General features: G+C 41.7%; 1 protein-coding gene across 1 annotated transcript in view; it reads left to right on the top strand.

The window, feature by feature from the left end:
* LOC133966625 (serine/threonine-protein kinase 32C-like) overlaps positions 1 to 27,894 on the top strand; it is a 91,036-nt gene that overhangs the window by 40,852 nt on the left and 22,290 nt on the right. Inside the window, exon 3 of the mRNA XM_062401612.1 lies at positions 20,561 to 20,712. Coding sequence (XP_062257596.1) covers positions 20,561 to 20,712 — 152 coding nt within the window. The remainder of the gene's footprint in view (positions 1 to 20,560; positions 20,713 to 27,894) is intronic.

Consider the following 27,894-nt stretch of genomic DNA (forward strand, 5'->3'; position numbering starts at 1 on the left):
GCAAGTTTGGAGGCTGTATTTTTTTTCGCTGGAAGCACTGACAAGCAAGGTGATGAGGAATTTATTAGAAAAATATGTTTGCATTAGAAAACTCGCATGTCCCTTTGTTGGAGCAATACTTTTCTGCTCATTGAATCTGGACCTCTGTGTTTTTTCTGAGGTGAAATCGTTATCAATAGACAAGACTTTGAATATGTTACTCAAAGGGCAAGAAACAGCCCTGTGTATGTTAGTTATTTGGTTGGTTCCGCTAGGATTTAAATGGGAAACTGAAGTTGCTTTCAGTACATTTTCTGGAGGGGTTGTATGTGACACTACACATGTCCATGTCAGTTGTGCTGGACATTGTCTGAAACCTTAAAGTAGGAAAATTGTTGGAACATTAACAGCCAGCGAGTGGGCGTGTTTGTATTTGAAAAGCTGGACTCACAGATGCGTTGCATTAACAGTTAACGGTCGGTGAGCCCGACGCCTGGTGTGAGCATGGTATTCGTAATGATAATAATCGCTCTCATGCTTTGGACACACAACATGGCTTTCCTGGTAATGTTTAATGCTAGCCACCAGTACACTGCTAAAGAGAAGCAGCTACCTCCTTTGCAATAACATGATTTAGTTGGCTGTGCCTGTGGTTGGGTGTTGTTTAAACACAATATGATGGTAATGGTTGTTGCCTCCGTTGCCAGATTCAAAGACGAGCTCTACTCAGTTCTGCTCTATGCAGCACGAGAGAAGCGACGCAACGGAACCAATGATGTCGCCTCATTTAAAATGATTTTGCTGCGTTTTGGTTGACACCTTCAATGTATACTTATGAGTGACATGAAACTGGATATTACTAATGCTAGTATCTCAGGATAAAAAAAAAAAGGTGCCAAACACAAAGAAGAGGCTGATGGAGATGTAAACTTGAAAGATGACAATGATTCGGCTGAGTCTGTTGTTTCGTCTCCCGACATCTTGAGTGTGCTGTAAACCACAATGTGCATTCCACAGTGGAAATAATATGCAATTACCTTTTTCTCTTGGAAATGTCAAGACCCAATTTCAAGACATTTTCAAGAGTTCATGTCAGAAAACAGTATGAGGGAAATTCCCTTAAACATAGAGCTCAGAGAATACAACCTTCAAACAGAGGAAGGACTAGGGCTGTAAACTGTGGGACACAGGAAACACCATTACAGAGTTAACAAGGCTGGGATCAGGGTAACAGGCAGGATGTCAATCAGCGGTGACTGCTTTTTATTTAAGCTTAGTTTAGAAAACAGGCCATGTTATATATACAGTTATCAAACTATAATGATAGAGAACAAGATCCCAGATAACCACTTTCCAAATTCTACCATGCTGATAAATATGTATGAGTTATTCCACCTTGAATGACTCATGCTCTAACACCTTCAGCACCTCAGTAAAGCGAAAAGAGATTATAGTTGAGATGAGCCGTAGGCCTTTTCTCTGGATCTTTAGGCTCCTTTACATTCTCTGATGCATGTAATCCTCATTATGCCGTCCCTATATTTCCCCAACTTCATACATGAGTGGCTTCAAAGTCTCTCTGTGCTTTATGTAAATTGGAGGTAAGCAAAAACTTGAGGCAAGCTTGTTTATACATAAGTGCTTTGTGAGCAATTGTTTTTAATTTGATGTCTTTGCCCAAAAGGAATTTTGGATTTATCAGCCGTATTGTGTGTGTTTAAGTTTTTCTTTTGTTTTACTATTCAGTCTAATACGACTAACACTGCTTTACTTTCTTTACACTCTGAGGAAACTTATTTAGTCAGTTACGACAAGAACAATCATTTGTTCAAAATGACAGTTAATGATTATCAGTCACAGTCAGTCACAACAGTTCCCGGTTTCAGCTGATGCTCAAACAACTTGCACTTCGTATACAAGCCGAATGTATCACAATGTGCTCCACATCAATACAACTCCCCAAAGTACACACATATACACAAAGCAATGACTGAATACAGCAATCAGGAAAACATTTAGTAAAAACAGAAACTAAGACAATGCTATCTCATAAAACTTCAGGTGCCTGTAAGTAAATGGACCCAACACAATACAAACATATATGTAGAATAAAATAATACAATCCAAGTGGGAAATAGATATAACAAAGTCAGAATAATCCCAAATTAAAACTAAATTAAATTTAAATTAAATAAAAAATAAATAAAAAATCTGGTCAAAAGAAGCCATTTAAAGACGTCAGTAAATTATAGCTGCAATTAAGTTTTTATATTGGACATTTTATTGACAAAATAATTGAGAATATTACTGAGAGATTTAACATTGACAAACAAAACAGTTGAAGCTTTAGTCACAGCAATCCTCGAGCGATCCTTAACCTCGCGTAAAAGATATGCTTTGATTTGTTCTCAGTATCCAGGTTTTCCCACAGATTTTTCAGTGCACCTTCACGCATGCAACGTTTGCTCTCATTCTCAACAGAGCCTGAGTGTGAGAGTGAGAGAGAATGAAAAGTTCTCACGAGAAAGAACCACATTGAATGAAATTTGTGGGTACGTGCAAAGATGCAGGTAAAATTGCACTGAAATCTACAGATACACTGTATTTTCTCTGGAGGAGGGGCATGTGTGAGTGGGTAAGTCCGTTGAAATTCAGAAGAATTTGATGCCAGAAAACAGCAGGGGATCCCCCGCTGGATTTACTGTGAATTGGTGGGTTGATGACACTTCTAACGTATATTTGACTAAAAAATAAATAAAAATACAGGAGACCGGGGACACACACGTAGAGGACACCTACCAAGATGTCAAGAGAGTTTGTGGTGATAAGACCTGACACTGGTATCTGTGTAGTGTAAAAAATTGGCTGATCTCTGCAGCGGAGTTTAAGCCCAATTCATGCTTCTGCATCAAAGCTATTCCATAGGTACTCAAGCAGCCTACTCACGGGGCTGAGCATTCATAGTTGTTCGTAGGTGAATGTGGGTCACGCTGCATTTACACCGCCGAAATGCTAGTGGCAAGTTTCTACGCTGCTGGTGAGTGTCTTCTTGAATATGAGCAAAATCTGGTCTTTAAACCACTAATCAAACCATTTTCCTGTATTCCAGCACATTTTCAGTGATTGTTAGAAGAGATGGCTTAAGATACTGGAGCACTCACAAGATATCAGAGTAATATGTGTTAGAGTGTGTGTGAAGTCCTGGTATGCTCGCATTAACAGTGTTAAATCATGAATTATGAAGTCATTTAATTATCTGTTATTCACATGCTTTTGTCATAAACCACCTCCATTTCTTCTTTTTGTTCTCAGAGAACTCTTGTCCACGACTATGCTTATTAATGGCCCTGCCTCCCTTAATAGTGCATCCTGGAGCTGTGCAAATGGATGGCCAAACCTAGTAAACACTTTCATTTCCTACAGGCTGACAGCAGCCGCCCTGGAGCAGAAGACATCCAGCGGAATGAACCAAATGAAAGAGCAAATTATTCCTTCTTCTCCCTGGATGACATGTTCATCAGACCCTGAAAATGTGTTTGCCTCGCTCGCCCCTCTCAAAGCACTCTTCCGCAAATGCAGCATTTGCGAGAGTGTGTGTTTGTGAGCGAGTGTGTGGGTTTGCATGTTTTTTCAGGCTATCCTGTACTTATACAACTCTTTTCAATCACCGCTCGCTTACAATGAACGTTAAACAGTCACAAAGACTACGCCCAAGCCGAAACATATTCTGAGGAAATGAATAATGAAATTTTGGATGAATTTAAAGAGAGGCGAAAGAGTAGATGCTCCCTCTTCTTCTCTCTTAACTCAGTCAGGGGTCTTTTATCTGCTAATGTTTCCCCAATTCTCTCAGTCAAAGGCTTCTGGCCGACTTGGCACTTACCTGACCTAGAAAACAGAAAATCCGCAGCTTCCCAACCGAGGCCACTAAATTTAACACCCAACCCTTTTCTCCTCCCTGCAATCCTTATTGTCCCAGGAGCTTTAGACCTTCTGACAACAATTGATGGGACTGCTAACTATAGCAGAACAGTGGAGGGGATGAGGAGGAGGAAGAAGGCGGATTGTAAAGGTAAACAACATTAAACCGTCCCCGGGATTTAACAGTGACGCTTCCCTTTGAAGAACGACATGAACGAGCTTTTTTTGTGTTTGTGTGTATACAAGAGACATATTCTGCTAATAAGCATTTAATAAGTGCAGGCGTTCAATGAGCGCGTAGTTTAATCATTGAGTTTAACCAGAGGGAGGTCTGGGTAGACAGAGAGGAGAGAGGCAGGAGCCGGGCTGCAGACCTACTTCACTATTTTTTAACATATGAAAGATTTAGAGCATCAGAAAGGGAATTCTGACTTTTAGTTTTATTTGCTGCGAATCACCTGCCTCAAGGCTTGGGACACGAGGCCTTCTCAGATATCTTATGGGAGATATAATATAAAAATACTACCTGATAGTCCATGAGCAAAGGGTAAGAGAGTCTGCCCAAAGACCCTGGGTGGGACTATGTTGTGGTACTGAGAATACAGTGTGTACAGTGTATAAACCTGACACATTAGCAGGGTGAAGCTCACAGTGCAACAGACGATGTGTATGATTGAGTCGGGGCGTTGCGTAGGGATCAGACATTTTTTTAAAAATGATTTTTGTTTAATTCTGTGCTTTTTGTTTATCTTTGCTAAAATCACAAAGGTTTACAGGTTTTGACTATACTTTCTGAACCTTGTCGAAGTGGCATATTTCACGGCTTTAGAACTTTACAAGTTAGTTAAATTCCGCAAACAACTTCTCACGGTTTTGTGTTGAGTGAACCAAGACAACTCAAATAACTGTAACATTTTTACTTTATGCAAAGACTTGTAAATGCCAAAAAAAAAAAGAAGAAAAAGGCTAATGTGATTTCAACCAAGTTCAGATATTTACTCTTTATCTTAATGAGGTCATCGTCCTCTGGAATATACAAATATTGTGAAATAGTATACATTTTACAGAATGTTATATAGAGCCATTAGTTTATATTGATATAATACAGATGTATTGTAGTGTGAATTTCAGGAAATAAAGGTTGAGTGCGTAGGATTTAGTGGCATCTAGTGGTGAGGGTGCAGATTGCTGCATAATGAAAACTCCTCACACTTCCAAACTTGGAGGAGAATCTAAGGTGGCCTTGAGGTGATTTAAAAATAGTCCTCTGTAGAGCTATTGTTTGTTTTTGTCCGCTCTGGGCTACTATACAAACCAGAGAGGTATAAACATGGAGGTGCATCATGACGGACTCCTGGAGGAGGATCCACTTCTTATGTAGATAAAAAGACAAATTCTAATCTAATGAGATCACAAGGTCTCCTATGTGAGGTGATGAAACACTAATGAAAACATGACATACATATACACGTAGCATGATAACGGGGAAACACAAGCAGCATGATACAATAATATGTCATCCAGCTCTCTGCCATAAATCTTCTTGTTATGCCCTTAGCAATAATCATTGGCACTTGGGAGCTGGTGCCGATGTTTATAACCACTGCAGCTCTTCAGTTTCAGTTTCTTTTCTATTCTTCAACAAGCCATTAAAGTCTGACCTGCTGGGTTATTAGGGACATAACTGTGACATCTCAAGTATATACAGTTGACATATATCATAAAGCCCATGAGTGATGGAGATTTAATAGCTCCTCTGTGATGGATGAAAGAAATGATTGAAGCAGAGTAATGTACCTTCTTAAGGTCTATCAGTCGAGTTCTACTTAAGCACCTCCCACACCTCTTAATTCTGGCAGCATCACACTAAATTGTTATGAATCCCTCAGTTAATAAAAAAATATTTAAAGAGAACTTTTAATGTTTTAGAAGCACTGGTCCCTCAAGTCCACATAAAGTTTTAATAAAAACTGAGGGGGGAAAACGCCTCTTGGGCTTAATTAAGAAAAGCAAAGAAATTACCTGTTACCTAATAATTTTTTTTCTTTCATCATTCTGGTACTTACAAACACCTCTCTTACCTCCACTGAATATGATTCTTTTAATTCAAGAGGATGAGTAATGATGGTTTTATTGTGAATCTTCCAATGCCCTGTGGAATCATTATCCAGTGACCTCCCAAATTAACAGCACACGGCCATCATCAGCCTGGTGAAAGGAGCTGGAGCTGGACAGAGCTTCTCAGTGGAATATATAATTAGTCTCATGATCTGCAGTAGATGGGTCAAACCAACAGATAGGTCACACCGAGTCTCAGGGGGAATTTTTTTCAGCAGATGTACGAAGATAAATAAAGGAATAGATAAATCTGTTGCTATGGGAGATTTTGGTCTGTATATATGGTTTGTATATTCATTTCAAAACTTTTATTCACTATAATTTTGCCTTATTTGTTTCAGAAGTGATCATCTGTCCACACCTGAATTAGGAATGTGTTTCAAACAGTTTCATAATGTGTAAGAGGTTGTGTGGCAGTTTTCTTTGACAGGGGCTTATCATTATAAGAGACTATATATTCCAAATTATTGTATCAACAAAGTATACATTATTTGCATTAAGGGATATGTTGTAATTCATATTCATGAATAAGCTTCTTGACCAACCCTAATTTGTGGGAACTACAAATACTGTTAGCTTAAGTTATAACTTAAGTTATTAGCGACAGAAATAGACTGTAAGACAAATGACACGTCTCCAATTCCTCCTACTATGGAGAAATTAAGCTTATATATCCCAGAGACTAACCCTGGCTTCTCATATATGGAGCCGGAGTGTGTGCAGTTGTGATCATGGGATGGTGTTGTGGTAGCAAGGCCCCGCCAATACACGTGTGCAATCAATAATGAAACATCAATTAAAGATTCAGTGTGTACATTTTTTTTGGCATCTAGTGGTGAAGTTGCATGTAACTGAATACCCCTCACCTCACCCTCCCTTTCCAAAAAAGAACCTGTGGTAACCTTCGGTTGTCAGAAAAACTCAAAAGGTGTTGAGTTGGTACAGTTTGGGCTACTGTTAAAAACATGGCAGCCTCCGTAGAGACGATCGCTCCAGATGTAAATAAAATATTTAAATATAAAAGGGCCATTCTAGGATCAAGAAAACTGCATTTTGATGAAACACTCTATTGAAAAGATCCATCTATCCATCTATCCATCTATAGATGTGGATGCTTGTTCCCCCACTTTGAGAATTTTATAACTTTGTGGTTGACCTGTGATTACTTTAGCAGATGATACAAACTGGAGATTTACATTAAAAGCTTTCAGACTGAGCAGGTTGCATTAGGTCATGCAGTAGCTCCTGTATTGCTCCTGTTTTGCAGCAGTATCCATTACAGCATCACCGTCAGCCTTTCAGTCGGCTGCATGCAATCTGCACGCTTAACTGTATGATCTCTGATGGTCCATTGAATATGAAAGGTTGAATTATTAATGCATACTGTTGCCTTTTTAATGGATCACTTCTGCTTCTAAATTGGGGTTTAGAAGTAGCTGTGCTCCCAACACAAGCTATGGAAGACCTGGTAGTGTTATTCTGTAATTGCTGCTCATATTGCCTCATTAGTGGTCCTCAAAAGTTTTTTAAGGACATATGGGTGAAAATCTGCAGCGGCTTTATTTAGAATGGGGGATGTTTTTAATGTGTTGTTCAATGGCAGGAACGTGTCTCTATGGCTGCCAGGCGCCCCTGGCTGACCCTATGGAGATTAACTCCAGGAAACAGCCCACTGAGCTGCTCGTTATTAGTGCCGCTCTCCTTTCTTAGCACAGATTAAATAATGATGGAGCTCCAAAAACAAACAAAGTTAGTTTCACGCTTCAGAGCTCAAAACTATTAAAAGGGCACATCGGAGCCGTTGTAATGCAAAGCAGGGGTTCTATGGGCTACTGACTTTGAGGATGAGACAGACAGGTGCTGTCGTGTTGCATTCCTTCACCTGCATCTTCCTGTCAAGATCAAATGACTGCACCTCCAACAATAGCCAGTGAGGCATCAATAGGTCCTGCTTTACATTTACTCTGTGTTTGTGCGTGTGTCATGTCTGACCACCTCTAAAAGGCTCTCCGCAGGAGAGATAAGCAGGTGCTAGGTGCAGGTGGTGGTCACAGATTGCAGCCAGCATTGTGACACCTTCTCACCCTGGGCCAGTGCTGTCATACTGCCCGCTGCTCGAAGATGTGGATGCTGGAGCCAGGCTTTAAAAAACCCAGACAAAGCCCAGATAAACAACCTTTTTCTTCTTCGATTGTATTTGCTCATTGGCTGCAATGCAATTCAAGTTCTCTGTTGCATGAGACTCCAGCCAGTCTCATGGCTAAACTGTTAAATTCTTTGTCTCCTGGACTGGAACAGTGGTTTTTTGTGCCTCACAAGCTGTATGTAAATACAGCTGGTCAAACCACTGGTTTACATTCAGTGTCACGCAAGGCTCCATTTTCATTAAAGTGGATATAAACAAGTGAATATCTGTGAAACAAGCAGGATATATTTACCACCACAAAGGTTTTTGTTTTCACCGGCACAGTTTTTTGGGTTAGGGTAAGCGTTACACACGGTTTTCAATTAATCCCATATTCACTATCTATCCTGGTGAAACAATTCTCTCTGCACAACCAACTCTACACCTGAAGAAAGATCGAAACAGGAGATATGAATGTTTCATGAGGAGACATAAACAAACATAAATGCTATGCTTCCATCACATTTTCTACAGATTTATACCATTAAACTTGTGACTGGGCCTCTTCAATGATCTATCATCTATCAGAACCTTTTTGCCCTTTTCTTCTGCAGTAGTTTATTGGCACCCAATGGTTCAACTAAACCATCCATTTAAATAATATCTAAATCATGATTTGATATCTACTTATTTAGTTTATTTTGAAGCCAGGTTTTTAAGGGCTTGCAGTTGTCCTGAGGCCATCATCTCGAGTTCCTTTAGTGTGATGTCTTGTGCTGGCTCGGAACAGTCAAATGCACAGCCTGCTCTGGTGAACGTGCCCAGCTTGTTAGCCAGCTCTCTTCCCAGATGCACCGGCAGCCAGTCAGCAGAGAAAATTTGGCACCAGTCTCGGCCCTCTAGCTTCCACCCCCGCCTGCTGGAAAAAAACAAAATGACCTTTATCTCTGGCAGATATTCCAAAGCAATTTGAATAGCAGGTGCTACTAAATTCGGGGAATTGAGGAATGAAAAGCTCAGCAGCAGTGCCATAGCCAGGAAGGCTAATGCTGACCATTAGCATTTCGGAGATAATGTTACCGAATTAATTAGGGCCATTTTAGTGTCCATTATTGCTTGGTGAGAATTGCTCTTTTCTGAAGCCATCGCTCGGTGGCTGCCTCAGTCTTCAGCGAACGTCACAACGATAGAAAAAATCTTCCATCTCAGTCTTGGTGAAAATGTCTCCATTCATATGCTAATTCGCTGCAAAACATTCTGCCTCTCACCTCTCACCTCAAAACTGTTAATTTTTCTCCTGCTGGTACAAAACTAGTCTAATGCATTGAAATGCTAATATGCTCTATGAATATATGAATAAATCCTTTTTAAAAGTCATCATTTCACTCCCATGACCGGCCCCTGGGGATTCCAGATAAGACAGGGCTGATGGGAAGTGTCTGACAGTGTGATGTGTGACTGGTTGAGAAACTGTGGGTTTTACATTCTACACATCTGCTGCAATCATTAGAGTCTCCGTTGTGACGACCCCTCCCTTTCTGCTAGCATCATGCAGCTGATTACTTCCTGCAGGAGTTGGCAGAAAGGGAGGGTCGTTAGGGCAAGGTGCTCACACCTGGCTAGGCCTCTACCCAAGGTGATATAAGCCAGCCTGGTCTCATTGTCTCTCTCTCTCTCCTAGGCTCCACGCCGCTACAGGTTCTTGGTTCTTGGTTCTTTTTGGCGTCTTCCTTGTACACTCAACCTCTCCAACTCTAACTGCTGTTTTAACTGCAACTGCAGCAACTCCTTCTGTTGTTCAAATGTTAGAGCTCCAGGATTAGGCACTACACTGGTCACTGGACTGCTTACAGACTGCCTGCACAAAACTCCAGCCTCAAACAGACCATCCCTTAAGCAGGTCTTCACACTCTCCTTTAACTTTATATCTGAAATGTCAACTTCATAGTGCTCTGCTATCCTAAGAAGTTGATCTTTAGTGCACTGGTCCAGCAAAGCCTGTGAAGGATCCTGGATGAAACTCTCCACAAGGGAAGCCATCCTCAAAAACAATCAGCCTAACAAGTTACAAACCTTGACTGAGACACGCAGAAAACCCAAACCTGAGGTAACAGGTGAACAGGAGCCTCCCCCCTTTACTGATATTAACTACAACCATTAAAACTAGCTAACTAACTTATCCTAGTCTTCGTGCAGTTAATGGTGGGGGGTACTTATGCACGCGAAACCAGTGGTGAGAAGAAGGCCACCAGAGGACTGGCAACCCTCTCCCAACCCTAGAGGTGCTCCCGAGCTAATAGCTCTACCCACCTTCGCCGCCACCTAAAGTGATCACCACGAGTCCCCTAAAGGAACCCGCTACCAAACCTAACAGGGGGTAGAAACTCCTGCTCCAACAGATACCAACATACCCCAGATAGGGCTAAACGCAAAGCCCCAGTCAAATCCAATCACCTTCACCACAAACAGAAATGGACCAAATACCTCTCCTTAATTTCCTACAAGAAATAACCAGCACTGACAACAACCTGACATTTCCCCTCCCAGAACAGTTGATGACTAACCAACGCACAGTCAGCTATGTCCAACAACAAGTAGTGTACACTCCAACAAAGCAAACCAAAAACCATTGTCTGCAAGAAGAGGAAGCACACACCAACCTAAACCGGGCCAATTTACCAGTACAGACCAAATTTAAGCTATTTTAATCCTAATACTGTATCCCGGACGAGCCCCCACTTGTCACAAACTGGCTCAACATATGTGACAAGGAGGGGAGACGAGTCAGGATTGAAAGTGCTAAATGAAAAGGTTTTATTATAACTTGAACAATTATATGTACAAAAAGCATGAGGTGTGGAGAGTAGTGAGAGAGACCCACCCATCCGAAATGAAAGCAGAGTAGTCATCCTGAGGAGCTACCGGCTTAGTACAAGCCTGCACTTGGGTGACATTTTCCCAGCCTGTGCCGTCACTCGTGCTGCCAGTCGTGATGCTCAGAGGATGGTGGAGCCAGAGTGGTTGGAGTTGCCAGATTCTTTGCTGGTTGACCAGTTAGCGGGTTCTCAGGCTGAGCTAGTGGCAGAACAGAAGGCTGATTCCTCTTTAATGGAGCTGTTTGACCAAGTTGTGCCAGCATCAGAGGCAAGGGATATTTCAGCCTTCATAACTCCTTCTGGCTTGTATTCGTACACTGTTATGCCATTTGGTTTGAGGAATGCTCCTGCAACATTTCAACGGCTAATGAATCGGGTTGTTTCAGGGCTTACAGGTTGTGCAGTATACCTAGATGATGTTGTGGTGTATTCTGACACCTGGGAAGAACATGTACAGCGTATAGGTGCTCTCTTTGACAGGTTGGTCTGGGCCAACTTGACAGTAAATCTGGCCAAGTGTGAGTTTGCCAGAGCCACTGTGACCTATCTTGGGAAGGTGGTGGGTCAAGGCCAGGTTCGACCTGTGGAGGCCAAGGTCATGGCAGTGCAAAAGTTTCCCCCCCCTACCACCAAGAAAGAGCTGATGCGTTTCCTAGGGTTGGTAGGCTACTACCGCAGTTTTTGCAAGAACTTTTCATCTGTGGTTGCACCCTTGACCGACCTCTTGAAAGCTAAAGCTGAATATATTTGGTCTTCAATGTGTCAAAATGCATTTGACAGTGTAAAAGCCTTGTTGTGTTCAGCCCCAGTGCTGGCAGCGCCACGATTTGATCAGCCCTTTAAACTTCATGTAGATGCCAGCAATGTGGGTGTTGGGGCCGTCCTGTTGCAGGAGAATGCGGAGGGTGTAGAGTGTCCTGTGAGCTTCTTCTCAAGAAAATTTAACAAGCATCAATACAACTATTCAGTGATTGAGAAGGAGGCTTTGGCACTTGTTTGGGCTCTGCAGCATTTTGATGTCTATGTCGGCTCAGGGTTATCTCCGCTGACTGTCTTCACTGACCATAACCCCCTCACCTTCTTGAAGTCACTGCAAAATCCTAATCAGAGGCTAATGAGGTGGGCGCTGTTCCTGCAGCCATATAACCTAGACATCCGACACATTAAGGGGACTGACAATGTAATGGCAGATGCCCTGTCTCGGGCACCTGTGGACCCTTAGTCTATTTGTTCATGCTGTCTCTCATTTCCATGTTCTCCTCTGCTCATCTCTCGGCTCTTCATTCCCTTAAAATGCTCCTTTGGTACCAAGGCTGCTGGGTTGGTGAGGATGGAGGGATGTGCTGGAGGATGCAGCCTGGGGGGAGTGCAGTACTGACTGTCAGTTATTGGTAACGTATGAACCATGACAGATTGGAACATATTGACACTTATTTGATGTATAACACGAGGTGGAACCTCGTTCTTATGGAGGGGGGTGTGACGACCCCTCCCTTTCTGCTAGCATCATGCAGCTGATTACTTCCTGCAGGAGTTGGCAGAAAGGGAGGGTCGTTAGGGCAAGGTGCTCACACCTGGCTAGGCCTCTACCCAAGGTGATATAAGCCAGCCTGGTCTCATTGTCTCTCTCTCTCTCCTAGGCTCCACGCCGCTACAGGTTCTTGGTTCTTGGTTCTTTTTGGCGTCTTCCTTGTACACTCAACAGGAGCACACACATCTCACTCATCCATACACTACATTCACCACTGATGCCACTACTCTCCACACCTCATGCTTTTTGTACATATAATTGTTCAAGTTATAATAAAACCTTTTCATTTAGCACTTTCAATCCTGACTCGTCTCCCCTCCTTGTCACATATGTTGAGCCAGTTTGTGACACCGTAATAAAGCAACTCTATTAATAGCTCCGTATGATACAATGTAGAGTAGAATTACATCACTGAATATGAAAAAAAAAAGTGAAAACAACAAAGGTGAACTTGACAAATGAGAATAAACAAGGGAGGATCACAGGTATTTTCAGGGGCAGTGGCATTAATTCAAAACAGAGCAATGAGGTATTTTACCTGTTTGCCAACTGCTGCTTTGAGATCAGTTTTGATAAAAGTCTTGAGCTGCCTTCCTCATCTCTTTATCTGCCTCTGGCTGCTCTCTTCTGAGTTAGTGCGTCAATGGGAAACTAGGGATGAACCAGTCTTTTTTGGTCTAATAACAATATTTATTCATGTACTATTCATATACTATGAGTTATGTAGAGGTTATGTTTTAATTGCTCTTTGTCTGTTTGTCAATTACACAAAAACTACTGAATCTATTTTAGTGAAACCTGGTTGAATGGTGAGGTTTGGGCCAAGGAATAACTTTTTGAGCGTGTTCAGCTCAAGAGGCAGATCCAGTTTTTTTTTACCTCCACTTTTTTGAACATTGCTATATTTCTATATAGGGTTTATTTCCAATGTTAATGTAAATTTCTCAAGAATGCATGGATATCGATTTAAAGAAGTCAGACTCACCAATGCCTGGGCCACACTGGCTTGGTATCGCGACTCAGTTGTTTCTCACAGGCGACTGTTGTTCAAGCAGTGAGAGTGTCCACTGCGATGAGACCTCAACTCGTGCAGCATGACTCATGCATCTGCATCCATTAAATGTTGAGTCTTTCGGAAACTCCTATCTATATAGATGTCTTTTCGAAGATACAGATTTTTGAACAAATAAATGATAACAATGCCTACAATGACTCAAGTTGACTGCAAAGGTATGACGGATCTGTGCATGATTTATTGTATGTCTTATGTTGGACAAGTTTCCGCACAACAAATTGCCTCTTGGGATATTACAGTGACTCTCCGCTACACAACCCTTCAGTACTTTGTGTCTAAACATGCACAAGCAAATTAGTTTAAAATCAATATTCAAAGTTTAAACTTCTCAAATTTCTAGCAGTGTGTGAGTCTAATGGCACATGGAAGATGCATGGCAGATTGTATGAGCACATAGACCAAAAAGTAGAATAACATACAATTTAATAGAAAATATTGGCCAGATTCATACCAGCGTTTAAATACTTTTTTATCTGACTTTTATCTGATTTCAATATTAGAATGGTACCTTTTTAATGTGCATGATTTAAGCAAATCCTTAATGACCACGATGACCAGTTAGTCTTTTACCTATATGCTAAACAACAAGCATTCAACTCCAAGGTATCGAATGCTCCACGATCGATCAATTCAATAATCAGTCTAGCAAACGCGAGCAGAATTAACTCAATGACAAACATAAATTACTCAAAACTCGTACATTTTCATTGGCTAAAGCCCTGTCAATCATCGACTGTCAGTTTCAGATACACATGTAGATCAATCACAAACCTCCACATAAAGACTAATTTACAAACAAAGAAGAAGAAGGTGCGGAGGCCCTCTCTCAACTTAATCTTCAAACGATAGTAATGCTGACAGTAGAGAAAACTACTTGTTGAGTTGGATTGTAATGGGAATTATCTTCTTAGTGTATGTTTACAGCAGACATTTCCATCTAGGGTTCAGCTCAACATAAAGTTCATGGTGCCCCCCCCTGTCCAGCATGTGAGCCCATTGTCTATTCATGTCTTGCAGAAGTTGATCCTGAGGTCACCTGAATTTTATAGTGACCTTTTCCTTTACTTTGGTTTAACTGTGTCTGTCCTTTGTACCAAGAACTCCGCTGACTGACACAACACCCTCACCATACATGATACTATTTCCTCTCCAACACATTTAGGATGCAGCTTATAAGTCACACCTCTGCATGTGGTAGGGTCAGGAGGTGACCCACACACACACTTTCCTTTTCATCTTACTTGCAACCTCCACCTTGCCTGTGTGAGCCTTTCTGCAGAATGCTTTTTACAAATAAACTTACAAAGACAACTTGTCTCAGAACCTCGTTTTTTTGACCAATTCCCACCACAGGATCCTGGCAGGTTCTCTCAGAACAGTGATTTTCAGAAACAGCAGCAGCACGAACAACGATATGACTGGTAGTAGTTATTTCCATTTGGTCCATAGAGTTGCCCCAAAAAGGGCAAAGGGTCGGCAGATTGAAAAGTAGCAGCCATCCCTGCATCTGAATGAAGCCAGATGAAAAATTCAAAGGATAAGGAATCCGAATGATGAAGCCTGGTGAATACTGAGACCATGCATACATGCATATGCTTTACATTATTACTATCAACAGTTTCTGTAGCGTAACAAGAGATATTAGGTTAATTTCATGTCATTCGTCCCAGTATGTGAGGGCCTGCAGCTTCTTCAAGATAAATGATGCAACACATTGAGCATTTCTCTCTTTTTTAGGTTTCATTACGCTCACGTAGTAATGGACTTGTGAGCAGGGACCATTTTTTATAACACTCTACTCGGCGGCGCTTTCAACTTAACAGATAATGTCTCTTGGAAAAAGAGTGTTCTGTATCAGTAATAGAAAATAAAGGTTATGTCCACTGAGGACTGGACTAGGAGCACAGTTATAGTTGACAGTTGTCCAGATGGATTGTGATTTCCATCACTCATGGGCCTCACACAGGAACTTATACCTTAAGTTAGTTCCCATACACTGTATGCCTATTTCTCACTAGCACACAATGTCGGTGTTTAGATGTTACATGAGCTGCTTTCAGATATGCACTCAACTTCAGATAAACCCATTTCTAAATCAGGGGCTATATCCATACCAATACGTTTTTATATGAAAATGCATCAACTCTGCTATGGATATCAACCTGGAATGAACACCACTCAGGAGTGGTAAAACAGAGATGTTTGGAAAATGCTGCTGTCCCCTTTTTAATTTGAAAACTCCGATGCTGCATTTCAGTCTGGATGGGCAGAAACAAATGTTTGGAAGCAATGACGTAGAAACTCATAACTGCTTGGTTCTTTTGTATGTAGTATTTATACTCAATATGTGTTGACCAAGTTGTATTTGCTAACAAAATTTTACAACTATACAAAAGCTTACATGGGTAGGAGACAAGCTGTAGTTCGAACAATTCCTGTCTATACAGGCACTCGCGTTCCTTCCTGGATATGAGCTTTCAGGATTGTGTAAAACTGATAGGAAGCCAAAATGTGTTTTTCGAATGAAAACATAGTATCATGGATGTAGTCTGAGGCTCCGGACATTTTCTTGATTTTTTTCCAACCAGTCCCTAACAAATCTGGATGTCCGAATTAGCTCATGTGAGAATAAGTGCAAAAATGTCTTAGGTTGAAATAGAGTTGGTCGAAGAATCTGTCAACAAGACCTGCGATTTAAGCGCTTTTGGTGATCAGGGCCGATGCTGGTGTTGATGTGCTGCAAACAAAGACATATGACCGCCACAGCAGTATTCATACGTTCCTGACTCCTCCATGCTGTGTCACCCCTCGCCTCAACACTGTGGAAAATGTTCTATATCGTAATGAAGGGTCTGATAGAAGGATGTTTCTACTACATTCAAAGGTAAACTCCAGACCTCATTGTCTGGACATTTTCCGGGGTTCATTGCTGAAAACAAATATTTAGTGTATACAAATCTCATGGTTTCTGTGTGGTGGAGCTTTACAACCTTAAGCATGGTTTCCCCATTCATCTCATTGCTTTCCCTGTCAGTGGAGCCTCTGAAACTCAACCAACGCTAATTTAATTAATTGGATTATGTGCCTATGGAAAAGAGCAGTATTTGTCTTAATTGTGAAAGATGGATGACTGTGTACTTCTTGTTAGCAGGATTAAAATGAGTTTATTTAGTGTACCTTCAAGCACAGTGCAGATGGCACAGACTGACCTGGCTGAGAGCAAAGAGAAACTGGGTCTGAATTCAGCCCAACGAGGGAGATGGAAAAAGGGAGGGCCTGGAGCTCTGTGTGATCAGGCTGAGGGCGGGAACACATTTTTAAGAAGGACGTATGTGGACTGGACAAACTGATAAGGACACTTGGAAGTCCAGTGGCAGGTTTTCTACATATAATCTAGTTAAAGTGAACATTTTCTGCTGATATGCAATATCATTAATTGAAAAAAAGAAGGAGAAGTCCATTAAGCTGACTCGTAGACCCTCTGTTAGTCCGTTTAATCTGACACTTGATGGCAGAGGAGGAACAGGTTTGATGTATTTAGCTGCTGATAAGCTAATGAAAGTGACAGAAGTCAGGGAAATCTTGGAGGGGCTCCAGATGGAGGAAAGGGGAGAGACAGCCAAGTCAGACCTGGCACCCCCGAGATGTGTGCTTGAGGGGAAACCATGAGTTCAGGGGCGGACTTAACAAATATTCAGGCTGAGATTTTGGCTCCATCGCAGAACACTCTTGTTTACGCAAACCAGGTACAGTAGCAGTAACAGGCACAAGACAAAGGAGAAATTTGGCTTCTATGGTCATCTGTGAGGAAACATGAATAAATAATAAGTATAAATACTTCCCTAGTGTGTGGATCAATTATCATGTATTTAAATGTGTGACTGACAAACAAACAGTCTACTATCATTTGTGAGTTTTCAAAATATACTAGGAATACACCTGTCATACCACTTATAATATAACATAATATAATATATATCTTTAAGACTATTCTTGTCTTGTGGGATTGTATTTCTGTGCAATCAGATACTTGCTTATAGTATTATATTGTGTATAATAACATTATATTGTTTTCACAACAACTCTGAAACTTTCCTCTGTCATTTCAGTTTTTAGAACAGGTTTGTTTTGCCGTTGGAGCATTTTGGATAAATCTCATCACAGAAGTCCGTTTTCTTCTATTTAATACGTGGGCCCCGTGTTGCTCCAGCGTATCAAACTGGACATCTGACATCCTGAAATAGACTTGGAAGCAATCGGGATAATTTCACAGCTCCTTGATTAGAAGATGAAATTCTCTTTGTTCCTGACGGCCTCTCATGTTTGGATGGACCCAATATTTCCTTTTTTCAGGAAGTGAGAGGACAACAAAATCATCCTCATTGCTCAACTCCATCTTATCTCCTAATGGGAACTTTCGGTACAAATAGAATAATAAAACGCATAAGACTCAATGTGCATTTGACTATTTTTAATGGATGGTGAACAAATGTAAGTGGATTCTTAGAGGTCCTTCATCTCAATGCTGCTTGCATCAAGGTCGCTGTTAGAATCCTCAGGCCACTGGGAAATGGCCCAGTGCTTACCGAATGCTGTCTATGTGTGTATTAGTTCAGGTAAATAAATAATGTTTCACTAGAAAATGTCCATTTTAACATCTGCCAAAAACCTGAACAAAATTATGGAGAGGTGAATTGTTTATAGAAAACTAATTAAGTTGTTTTCACATGGTATCAGCAAATTGATTCTACGATGCACTGCTGCACAAACACCATATGCCTTCAATCAAGCTGGTATTTGTTTTCTTAAAGACTGAGCAAATGAGCAAATGACTCAGTGAGATGTTGTTTTGTGGTGCATCAGGGCCGGTATGTGGTGTAAAGCAGCCATTTGTCTAGCTCAGACTATAATGAGGTGACCTATCTCTTGGTAGACAACTCTCTCCTGCTTAGCTCTTCTGTCTACATCTGAAATATACCTAGCAGTGGGCTGGTAGTGAAGTTGGACACTTTTATGGGTCACATTTTGTTCCTGATGTACTTCGCATGATGGTGGGAATTGTCTCTCCTTCTGTGAGGGATTCACATTCACTGTGGCTATGTGCACACAAGAAGCCAGCGTACAGGGAGAAATCAAGTTAAGGAGGAAAATCAGAGACTGCACTTACATGCAGGTGGTCAGTAATCAGATTCCACCTCGACCCCCACTAAGTGCATTACACAGATGCGGAAAATGTTTTCTTGCTGCACTGCTGCCCCAGTGATGGACATTTTGTTGTCTTGCACACATGCTTTTGGAATCTAGCTTACCAGAGTTCCCCTTTGCCAAAGGAGGTCAGGTTTCTCTTTTCACATAATTTTGAACAAATCAAGTTTAAGAAATAAAGGCATGACACTATTTCAGTGCATCTTTTTAGCAACTCTGCAATTGAAGCTACTATGTTGTACTGATGGCGTTGGTGGTGGCGAGTTAGATCTTACCACCCTTTGGAGACAGGATACAGTCTCAGAGTTTTTAATGACTTCCAAGACGCCATGACTTCTCCCCAAAGGTGAAGCCAAAGCATCTTGATCTCCACCGAGTGGCTGGCTGCAGGATAGGTCATAACCGTGCCTCCTCCATGGAAGTGGATGGGACATTAACCAAAACCTCAAATCACAATAAAGGTTGAATCCAATGAATTTATCACATTTATCATTTATGTTCAAATGTTCATTTTTCACTGAGTTTGGTTTTAATTAGATATTTGATGCAATAAAATGGGATGAAACGTCATGATTGACGGTTGAGACTGACTAACGATTGGTTGAGAACATGTATTGACGGGACCTTGCAACAACAGCTCCATCCCTTGATTGCTTCTGCGCAGACTCCAGTAGCTTCATTTCTGGATAGTGGGAAGGCTTCATCCATCTTCAAATTAGTGTCCAATACTCACTGAATGCTGAGTTGTTTGTTACATTCCTCTTCTCCATATTGCCATTAAACAATCCCATATGCCATATGTGTGTTGGATGACATATGCTATACCATATTATCATGATTAAACATGCATAAGTATTTACTCTAAAGGTAACACACTTAATGAAAAAAAATGACACACAAGCAACTTTAAGAATTGACTGTGGTCGGAGACTAATGTTACTGTAATGACTCTGACCTCAGGAGTCCCATCCCGCCTCTGTTCTTTGCAGTCACTTCCTGACAAACCCACAAAACTTGTGATGAATAAGTAACGAGGTGATTTGTTGGGAGTTGTCTCTGCCACAAACTTCTTGTTTTCGGAAATGAAGTTCATTAGAGCTGCTCAGCGCGGCAGCTCCCCATGCTTCGGTATAGGTCACCTCTAGTACCACAATCACATTCCTCAACAGCTGAAAGATTCTCTGTGCTATTTTGAAAACAGTACTTGCATGGGGGCCAGACACATTTGTGGAACTGTGGCCTAGATACATTAGCAGCGATGTGTTTCTCTTTCCCTCCTCAAAGTTTAGAATCATTGGAATCATCCGTACTGAGTGATCAGCTCTCACCCGTTTTAATGCCAGGTGTGTTCGAATCTCTGAGGACAGATGTTAATACCAACTGTGTACAGGTCTGAATGCACCTAAATGCATCCTGAATGGGTCCTGAGGTCCGATCACTCAGATGCATGTGACCACATTCTTTTCACTGTGTGACTCGAATTTGTCTTGCGCTGGCACACACACACTGACATACACACACAAACATTTGTGGTGTGAAAGACATACTTAAGACTTTGATCAGATTCTAACAGATTCTGTTAGGACAGATGTTACTACCAGGTCTGAAAATGTGTACATGCTGTTTTAAAAATCACGTATTTTTATAAAATCTGTCTGAATGCATGTTTGTCCCGTACCAATATGCTTAAATGTGTTTCTTTCTCTCTGTTCTTCTCTTTCCTGCTGCAGGTATGCATTGTGCAAAAGAGGGACACAGAGAAAATGTACGCCATGAAGTACATGAACAAGCAGCAGTGCGTCGAGAGAGATGAGGTCCGAAACGTCTTTAGAGAGCTTGAGATCCTACAGGAAATTGAACATGTTTTTTTAGTAAATCTCTGGTGACTATTCCACGTTTTTACACTTTAAATGTGCTCGGCTCTGCCTGTGTCGCTCATCCGCTTTGCCTCGTCTGTTCGTCTTGTGTATTTACCCGACGCAATCCTTAATAGAGAAGTGCATGCACTCTAAGAACTGCTGCAGCCCCTAAAATAGATGTGCTCTTTAGATATAACGTCCCCAGTGTTGCATGAACTTCAGATTCTGCTTTTGTTCACTTAGTGGGAAGAAAGTGTTACTTTAATTAAGGTTCGAAACAAATCTTCCCCCAGAAACTAACAGCCATTAGTAAAAGAAAGTATTTACACAGGAGAGATATTTTTGGGATATTAATTTAGACTCTGAGCCCATGAAGCACACATTTGATAATTACTGTGGTTTGAAATGACCTTACTCTTCCCTTGAGTCTGATATGTGGGTGAATGGAGGCTGCTTTCATTATTCAACGCTCATCTCCGAGTGGGACACATTTCTAAATGTAATTGGGGACCTGGCACGGCATTCACGGCATATTACACAAAGCACTTTACTCCTCTGTAATTGGTAGAATGATAGTGCACGTGCCTAACTTCTCTAAGCAATCGCTCCGAGAAGCTTAGATTTAGCTAATCAGCCATTCCACCATAGATCGATTATGTGAAGAAAGTGAGTAGATGATTCAAGACAAAGTCCTGTCCCTCTTCAAGTGGTCAATGATTTAAGTTGAATCTACAAGTTTTTTTTTTTTTTCAAGCATGAGAAGCCACTCTAGAACAAACTGAGGGTATTTTAATGAGCATACAGTAGCTTGCCTGTGTATTTTTTTATAGAATAATTCCCTGTGGGAGGGTACGGCTGCCAAAGCTTTTCTGTGTTCTAGTTGTCCTACTGCTATGCTTCTCTCTCTCTCTCTCTCTCTCTCTCTCTCTCTCTCTCTCTCTCTCTCTCTCTCTCGCTCTCTCTCTCTCTCTCTCTCTCTCTCTCTGACTCTGCATCCTGCACTATTTTAAATGCCAATTAGAGATAAGATGCTAAACTGTATTGTGGCATCTATGTTGGAATTAGTAGTTTCACACATTCTACGTCATCTTCACAGAGATGCTCCTGACAGGGCTTGTTCGTCTCAGTGGGATCAGGTTTGAAACACGAGCGACTTTCCCTTGTCCGTCCTGTTCTCAGTAATTAGTTTCAATATGGATAATCCATATGCACTTGGATAGGACCATTATTCAAGCCCATATGTTTAACGATATATTACCCAGCGTATGTATAATTCTAAGGCTCATCTACATGTAGCAGAATAACAATGAGAATAGAAAATACCATAAACATTAAAGGGGCAGTTCACACAAATTACAAAGCCTCTATTGATTCCCAAGAATAAAGAGAGGTTTGTTTTATTTGCCAAGTATGGAAATATCTATCTGCCTCATACAATGGATCTAATTACTTCTCCCAAGGAGGTTTTATGTTTTCATATGTATATGTTCTGCCTGTTCGTTAGTAGGGGTATGCAAAAACTACTGGACGAAGTACCACACAGCTTAGTGGAAGGTTGTGGTTTGTCTTCAGGGAAGAGCCCATTGAATTTGGGGGCCAATCTAGATCTGTGGGCGGATCTTTAATATTGTTATTTAACATTTTAGTGAATTTAGAGAATAATACAGAGATACTGATGATGATGAAAACATGTGGCATATTAAGGGGACTGTATCTACTAGTAAGTGTAATTTGGTGCAGCTAGATTGAATTTAATCTGTTGATATTTAAGATAAAGCAACTCTTTACAGAAGGAAAGTTGTAGAAAATGTCTTTAGATCAGTATTTATATCAAGCGCTTCTTCGAGTCTTATCAAACACTCAAAATGCTTTAAATTCACATTCACACATTTACCCATTCACCCACCATTCATGTGCTGTTGGAACAGCTGTCAGGGACAGAATCTTGCCCAAGGACACTTCAGAATGCAAACTGGAGGAGCAGGGAATTGAACAACAGACCTTCTGATCTCCACCTCCTGAGCCACAGCCGTCATTGGTATCTATTCTTTGGCCCTTAGACGACTTTTCTAACCAATAATGTCCTTTTCCTTTATTTCCCTTGCACCGTTCCTGCTTGTATCTGACTGGCCCAATTGAAAAGCACAGGGAGGCTGTCAAATCTGCATAACATATGAAGCATCATATGGTGCGCTCTCAACGAGCCGTTACCAACAGAAAGTGTCACAGAGCGAGAGACGGCACATAAAACCAGCTGTGTGATAGCGTCTGGATGCAGCTGCTCTAAATCTTACTATCTTGTCCTGATGTAAAGCCACCAGAAAGAGTAATGATAGATAAGTGTTTTGGGATTTTGCTCCAGAATACTACTTTCTGGTACTGACGGAAAGTACTTGTGTGTCAAATATCTGGATCATATAGAACTGCTCTTAAAAACCATCTGCAGGGACTCAAGTCTCCCCTTGTCTTGGGATGCATTCTCCCTGCACAAAGATATATGATTCAGGGAAAGTTTAGATTTGTTTTCTCCTCAATCTGGAGAGAGGAGAACACAGTGAGAGAAGAAGGAAATAAATTATAGCTTGCGTCTATGGTGTGTTTCTTATTTCTGCCCCAGTTTATGCCGACACTGTGCGAGCATCTGTGCGTGACAGCATTGTTATTTGTTGCACCTGTATGCATCGCAGAAACTGTCTGCTTCATTTAGCTGCTGCTGGAGATGGATTCTAAGGCGGGGCAGGTAATGAGACAGGACAGATGAGAATTCTGCTTCATCTCTCCATCTTCTTCCTTACTGTACAACAACTCGTTACCTAACTGGTTAGCCGCGTAGTTATGCTGTTTAACCAATTCCCTGTAGATCAGACAGTATCCATAGACTTTTCAATCAGACCGATCTGGAGCGTGGCATTCGGGCGTTATTAATGATGTGCAATAGCCAAGCTGGGTTTTGTGGGAATTGCCTATTCTCTAAAGCAAACACACAAAAATTGCAACTCACAAGAAATGCCAGCTTCGATAGGGCTTCATAGTTTTATTGATACAGTGCAAAGAGGGAGCCGAAGAGACACAGTCAGAGAGAGCGCAGGAAAACACACCAAATAGGAAGTAATGATTCCTGCAATCATGAAGAAGAGGGGGAGGGAATCCAGGTAGAGAGGAGGGGCGTGCGCAAGATAACACAAAGGAAGTATTCGGCCTTGATCTGTTCTGTCAAAAATAAATGTGCAGCTAGGTTGTCCTTCACCTTTCACCTGCACACACACACACACACAACGACACAAATACGTTCTGTCTTGAAGCAGAGAGCAGTTCTGCGTTCACTGACAAATCCTGAGTTGTGGCGTTCTTTTGAATGGCTCCGTCCGCAGCTTCAGAGGAAGTTCATTAGGAAGCAACCTCGTGAAAGCCCACACCGAATCCCATCAGCCGGGTAAAGGCTGCTGTAAGCTAGGCGGATGTCAAGTTTTCAGCCCACGGTAATTGCTGTGACCATTCCCTCGCTGCATGGATATGATGTGTAGGAGTCTAGGGTACACTGAATGGATTACCTTGGAGGAGGAAAACTGAACTATCATTTGCTGCACACGGCCAATGCACAGAAATCCTTGTAAGGATTTGTGACACATGAGAAGACGCTGACTGCCTCTTTCCCTCACATATTTTTGAAAATAGCTAAGGGCTGGGGTCACCTCTCCCCATCCAGAGGCAGCGAGTAACAAGCATTATTGCCAAGCATCAAATTTGATCCCCTGGTATATGGGGTATAGTACATCATAGTAAAAGCACGATTTTGCCTTAAGTGTTACATCACAACAATCACTCCAACTCAACCACCCGCTCTCCCTAAGGGGCTCAGAGACACGGCAGTGAATCATGACCAAATGGACACGACCACTGTGCTGTGGGAAACAGATTGGCGAGGGTAGCCGGGATTGTCAGAGCAACTGTCATCATAGAGTTGAAGCTTTAAACATGGCCTCATCTTAAAGGATTTTAAACCCAAACGGGTGAGTCATCTGAGGAAGCGTTGTGTGATGCAGCCCTCTTCCAGTCCATCCTTTCATCAGGATGGATGTGCCGTGTCCTGCCTCCATTAGGAATATTGATTTCAGGCGGGATGGAACAAGGCCTTTTGAGACTGTGGAGCAAATTAGCCTCTACACCCCGAGTCAGCAGTTATAACAACCCCTATGAGGGGGCTTAGCTTTAAATCATCCTCATAAAAGGCGAAATATGGGATCAGTCCCAAAAGGCACCGGAGTCTGTTTCTCTAATACAGCATTGAGCAGCCACAGATTATTTTCCCCTGGACTTGCAGTCTTGAAGAACTTTTAGTGAAACTGTACCGCACACTACTTTTTACAGAATAACTTTTTGAAGGACATGTTTTTCAAAGTTATTTTTGTGAAATGAGGCCAGTGGAGGTGCTGTTGTCTTAAGGCGACAGTTTGGAGGCGGCAGACAGGAGAGGCAGCGTTCACTCACGCCATTGATGCAGGAGTCCTCAGAGGAGCATTCAAGTGTCTCGTGATTGAGTCATGCAGCCAGCTCCAGCCAGCCCATCTCGATCATCAACTTTATGTAGGCCACTGAAACTTTGCAGAGCAGCTCGAGCCAACACAATCACAAGCTCATGTTTCTCTCTCATGCTTTTTTCCTAAAAACTATTCTCCTCTTCCGCTGTCCCTTTATTTTCCTCACTCCTCCCTGCCTCCCCGGGCTCATTTGTCATTGTGGCCTGATTATTTCAGCCTGTTCCTTGTACTCCTTCCAGCCGGCTAACCTCCCTGTGACTGCTGCAGCCTTGTCCTGTCCTGGCCTTTCCACATGGCCTCCTCCTAGTTTTGGACAGTAACAGCTCTCCCCAGGCCCCCAGATTACTGCCAGGCCCTCGTTCAGACTTGAGGGTCTGACCCGAGACTCCTCTGTGCTCATTATAATGAGCGACACAATAAATTGTAATAGGTTAAGCAGAGGGCATGTTAAATGAGATTCATGGTAAAACATTATTTAGACCCATTCCAGTGACCCAGTGTTATAAACTTGCAATAATCAATATTTAGTTGAATGTCAACAATAGATGAAGTGGCAATGTGCAGTGTGCAAGGCTTTGAGAAACTCAAAGTAAGAGTTTGGACATCGGGTCAGAGCTCAATATTCTACTCTTATAAATACATCCTTTGGTAAATAAAGTATTCTCGCCACGCTGTCCTTGAAGGAGACCCAGGGGTAAATCAAGTCAGACACTCCAGACAATCATTTGTTTTCATAACAGATGCAAAACCGAACAAAAATGAGATTCAATAGCCTTTAGAGATATGGGCAGATGCCCGTGTCGATGTGGTGTAAACAAAAACACCTCCTCTCAACTGAAAGCCCTGATGATTCTTCTATTGTTGTGAACTCGTCTGGACATTGAATTTCCTTCTGCATTCTTCATACTCAAAATGAAAAAAATGAATTGTGGGGACGTTTTCCCGGAGTTCATGCTGAATGAGCTATATACGTTTTTTTAAGGACTGTCAAATTTGTGGAGTTCACATTGTGTTTATTCAGAGCGAAGTGCTCTAAAATAACCGGAGAGTAAAATTGTTCAATCCTTAGCGCGAGTCTTAAAGGCCACAAGTCTTGTCAGCACTGGAGCTTTCACATGCTCCAGTTGTCGGCCCGTATCTGACATCTCCTGGTCACCTCAGTAGAGGTGGGGGGAGGCAGTGACAGTCCTCCCCTTTCAAGTGCCCAGATATTTTGGTGTTGGATTGGAAAGAGTGTTGTGTGGAACGCTGAGATAGCGAGTGTGGCCTCAGAGGAAGCTCATCCGTCAACTGGGTACCAGGAATCAGACTGTGACAATGAGGTGATAAAAAGGTGACAGCGAGGATTCCCTGCCAACCGCAAACAACAACCTGGGGCCGGCCATCTGCTGAGGCCACCATGTGTTTCAGTGTTGTGGCTGAGCTGTGAAGGGTTGGGACAGGTTGCTTCACTATGTCTGATGGAGGTGGCTCTTCTGTCCTTTTCTGTTGACTGCCTTGTTTGGGTGGAGGCAGGGTGTGTAAGGAGTAGGTCCGTGAATAAGGACCATGTTGAACATAAAAATCTATTCTGAAATCTCAAGAATAAAGTCGGAATATTAAGAGAATTAAGTTGTAATCGAGATGGAACTAAATGTTATGACAATAAAGTATTACGAGAGTGAAGTCGTATTCGATAACAAACGTATAATATAAAGAGAATAAAGTTGTATCATGAAGATAAATAAGAGTTTCAGTCCTTCTGGATCCAAACCAACAAACCAGGTTTAAGATTATGACTTAATTCTCCTAAAATAACAACTTAATTCTTGTTAAATATAATATCATAAAAACATCCAAAGCTAAATATTGAAGTATTTTTCTAGCAATTAAATGGCAGGGCTCATGAGCAAACTACTTGATGTGTTGCCCATCATCCATCCTATCACATTAAAATCAAGGTCAGTTTATCAACCAATCTACGCAGCATTTTGGAAGAAGCAGAAGAACCAACAGTTCTGTAAATGGGCTTCATTCTCTGCTGCAGAGCCACCGATCTGTGGCTGACATGGACTGATTTTCACTCTGCAGCGAACACAGGCCCCATTTCTCACTTATAGAGAGGCAGGAAATTGCAGCAAAGAGGACCAATCAGAATGTCCCCCTGAGTCTTTAGGGCCAAGCGAGAGGATGCAGAGAGAACCTGCTTCTATAAAAACAAGCAATACCACCACAGCATCAGAGCTTTGATGGGAGAGTAAAGAATTGGCTCAGTAGCAGCCACATTTAAACCACGTTAGATAAAGGAAATCACCAAGGCTAAGTTTGTTTCCCTCCTCTGCTGCAATGTTGACATGGGGGGCCTATTAAGATATTATTCTGCCTTAATTTCTTTTAGATGAAAAATTGGATTCTGTTGTACAAAACAGTTTGTTTGCCCGTGTGGCTTAATGTTTTGTTCTGTGCTGTGGAGTTGAGTGTTACAAATCACCCCCCCAGATCCCTGAGAAGCTGTGTTTTATTTTGATGTGCATGATTTATAAGCCTGATTGACAAAAATGTTTAGCGGACCATGAGCAGCCTCCAGTTGACAGTTCACATTGAGCACAAATTCAAGCTTTAATCTTAATTCTTAATTCACTTCCTTTCTTCTTGCGTCCTTTTACATATGTTATTAAGATATGATAT

This window comes from Platichthys flesus, chromosome 12, assembly GCF_949316205.1.
Source record: "Platichthys flesus chromosome 12, fPlaFle2.1, whole genome shotgun sequence".
NCBI lineage: Eukaryota > Metazoa > Chordata > Actinopteri > Pleuronectiformes > Pleuronectidae > Platichthys > Platichthys flesus.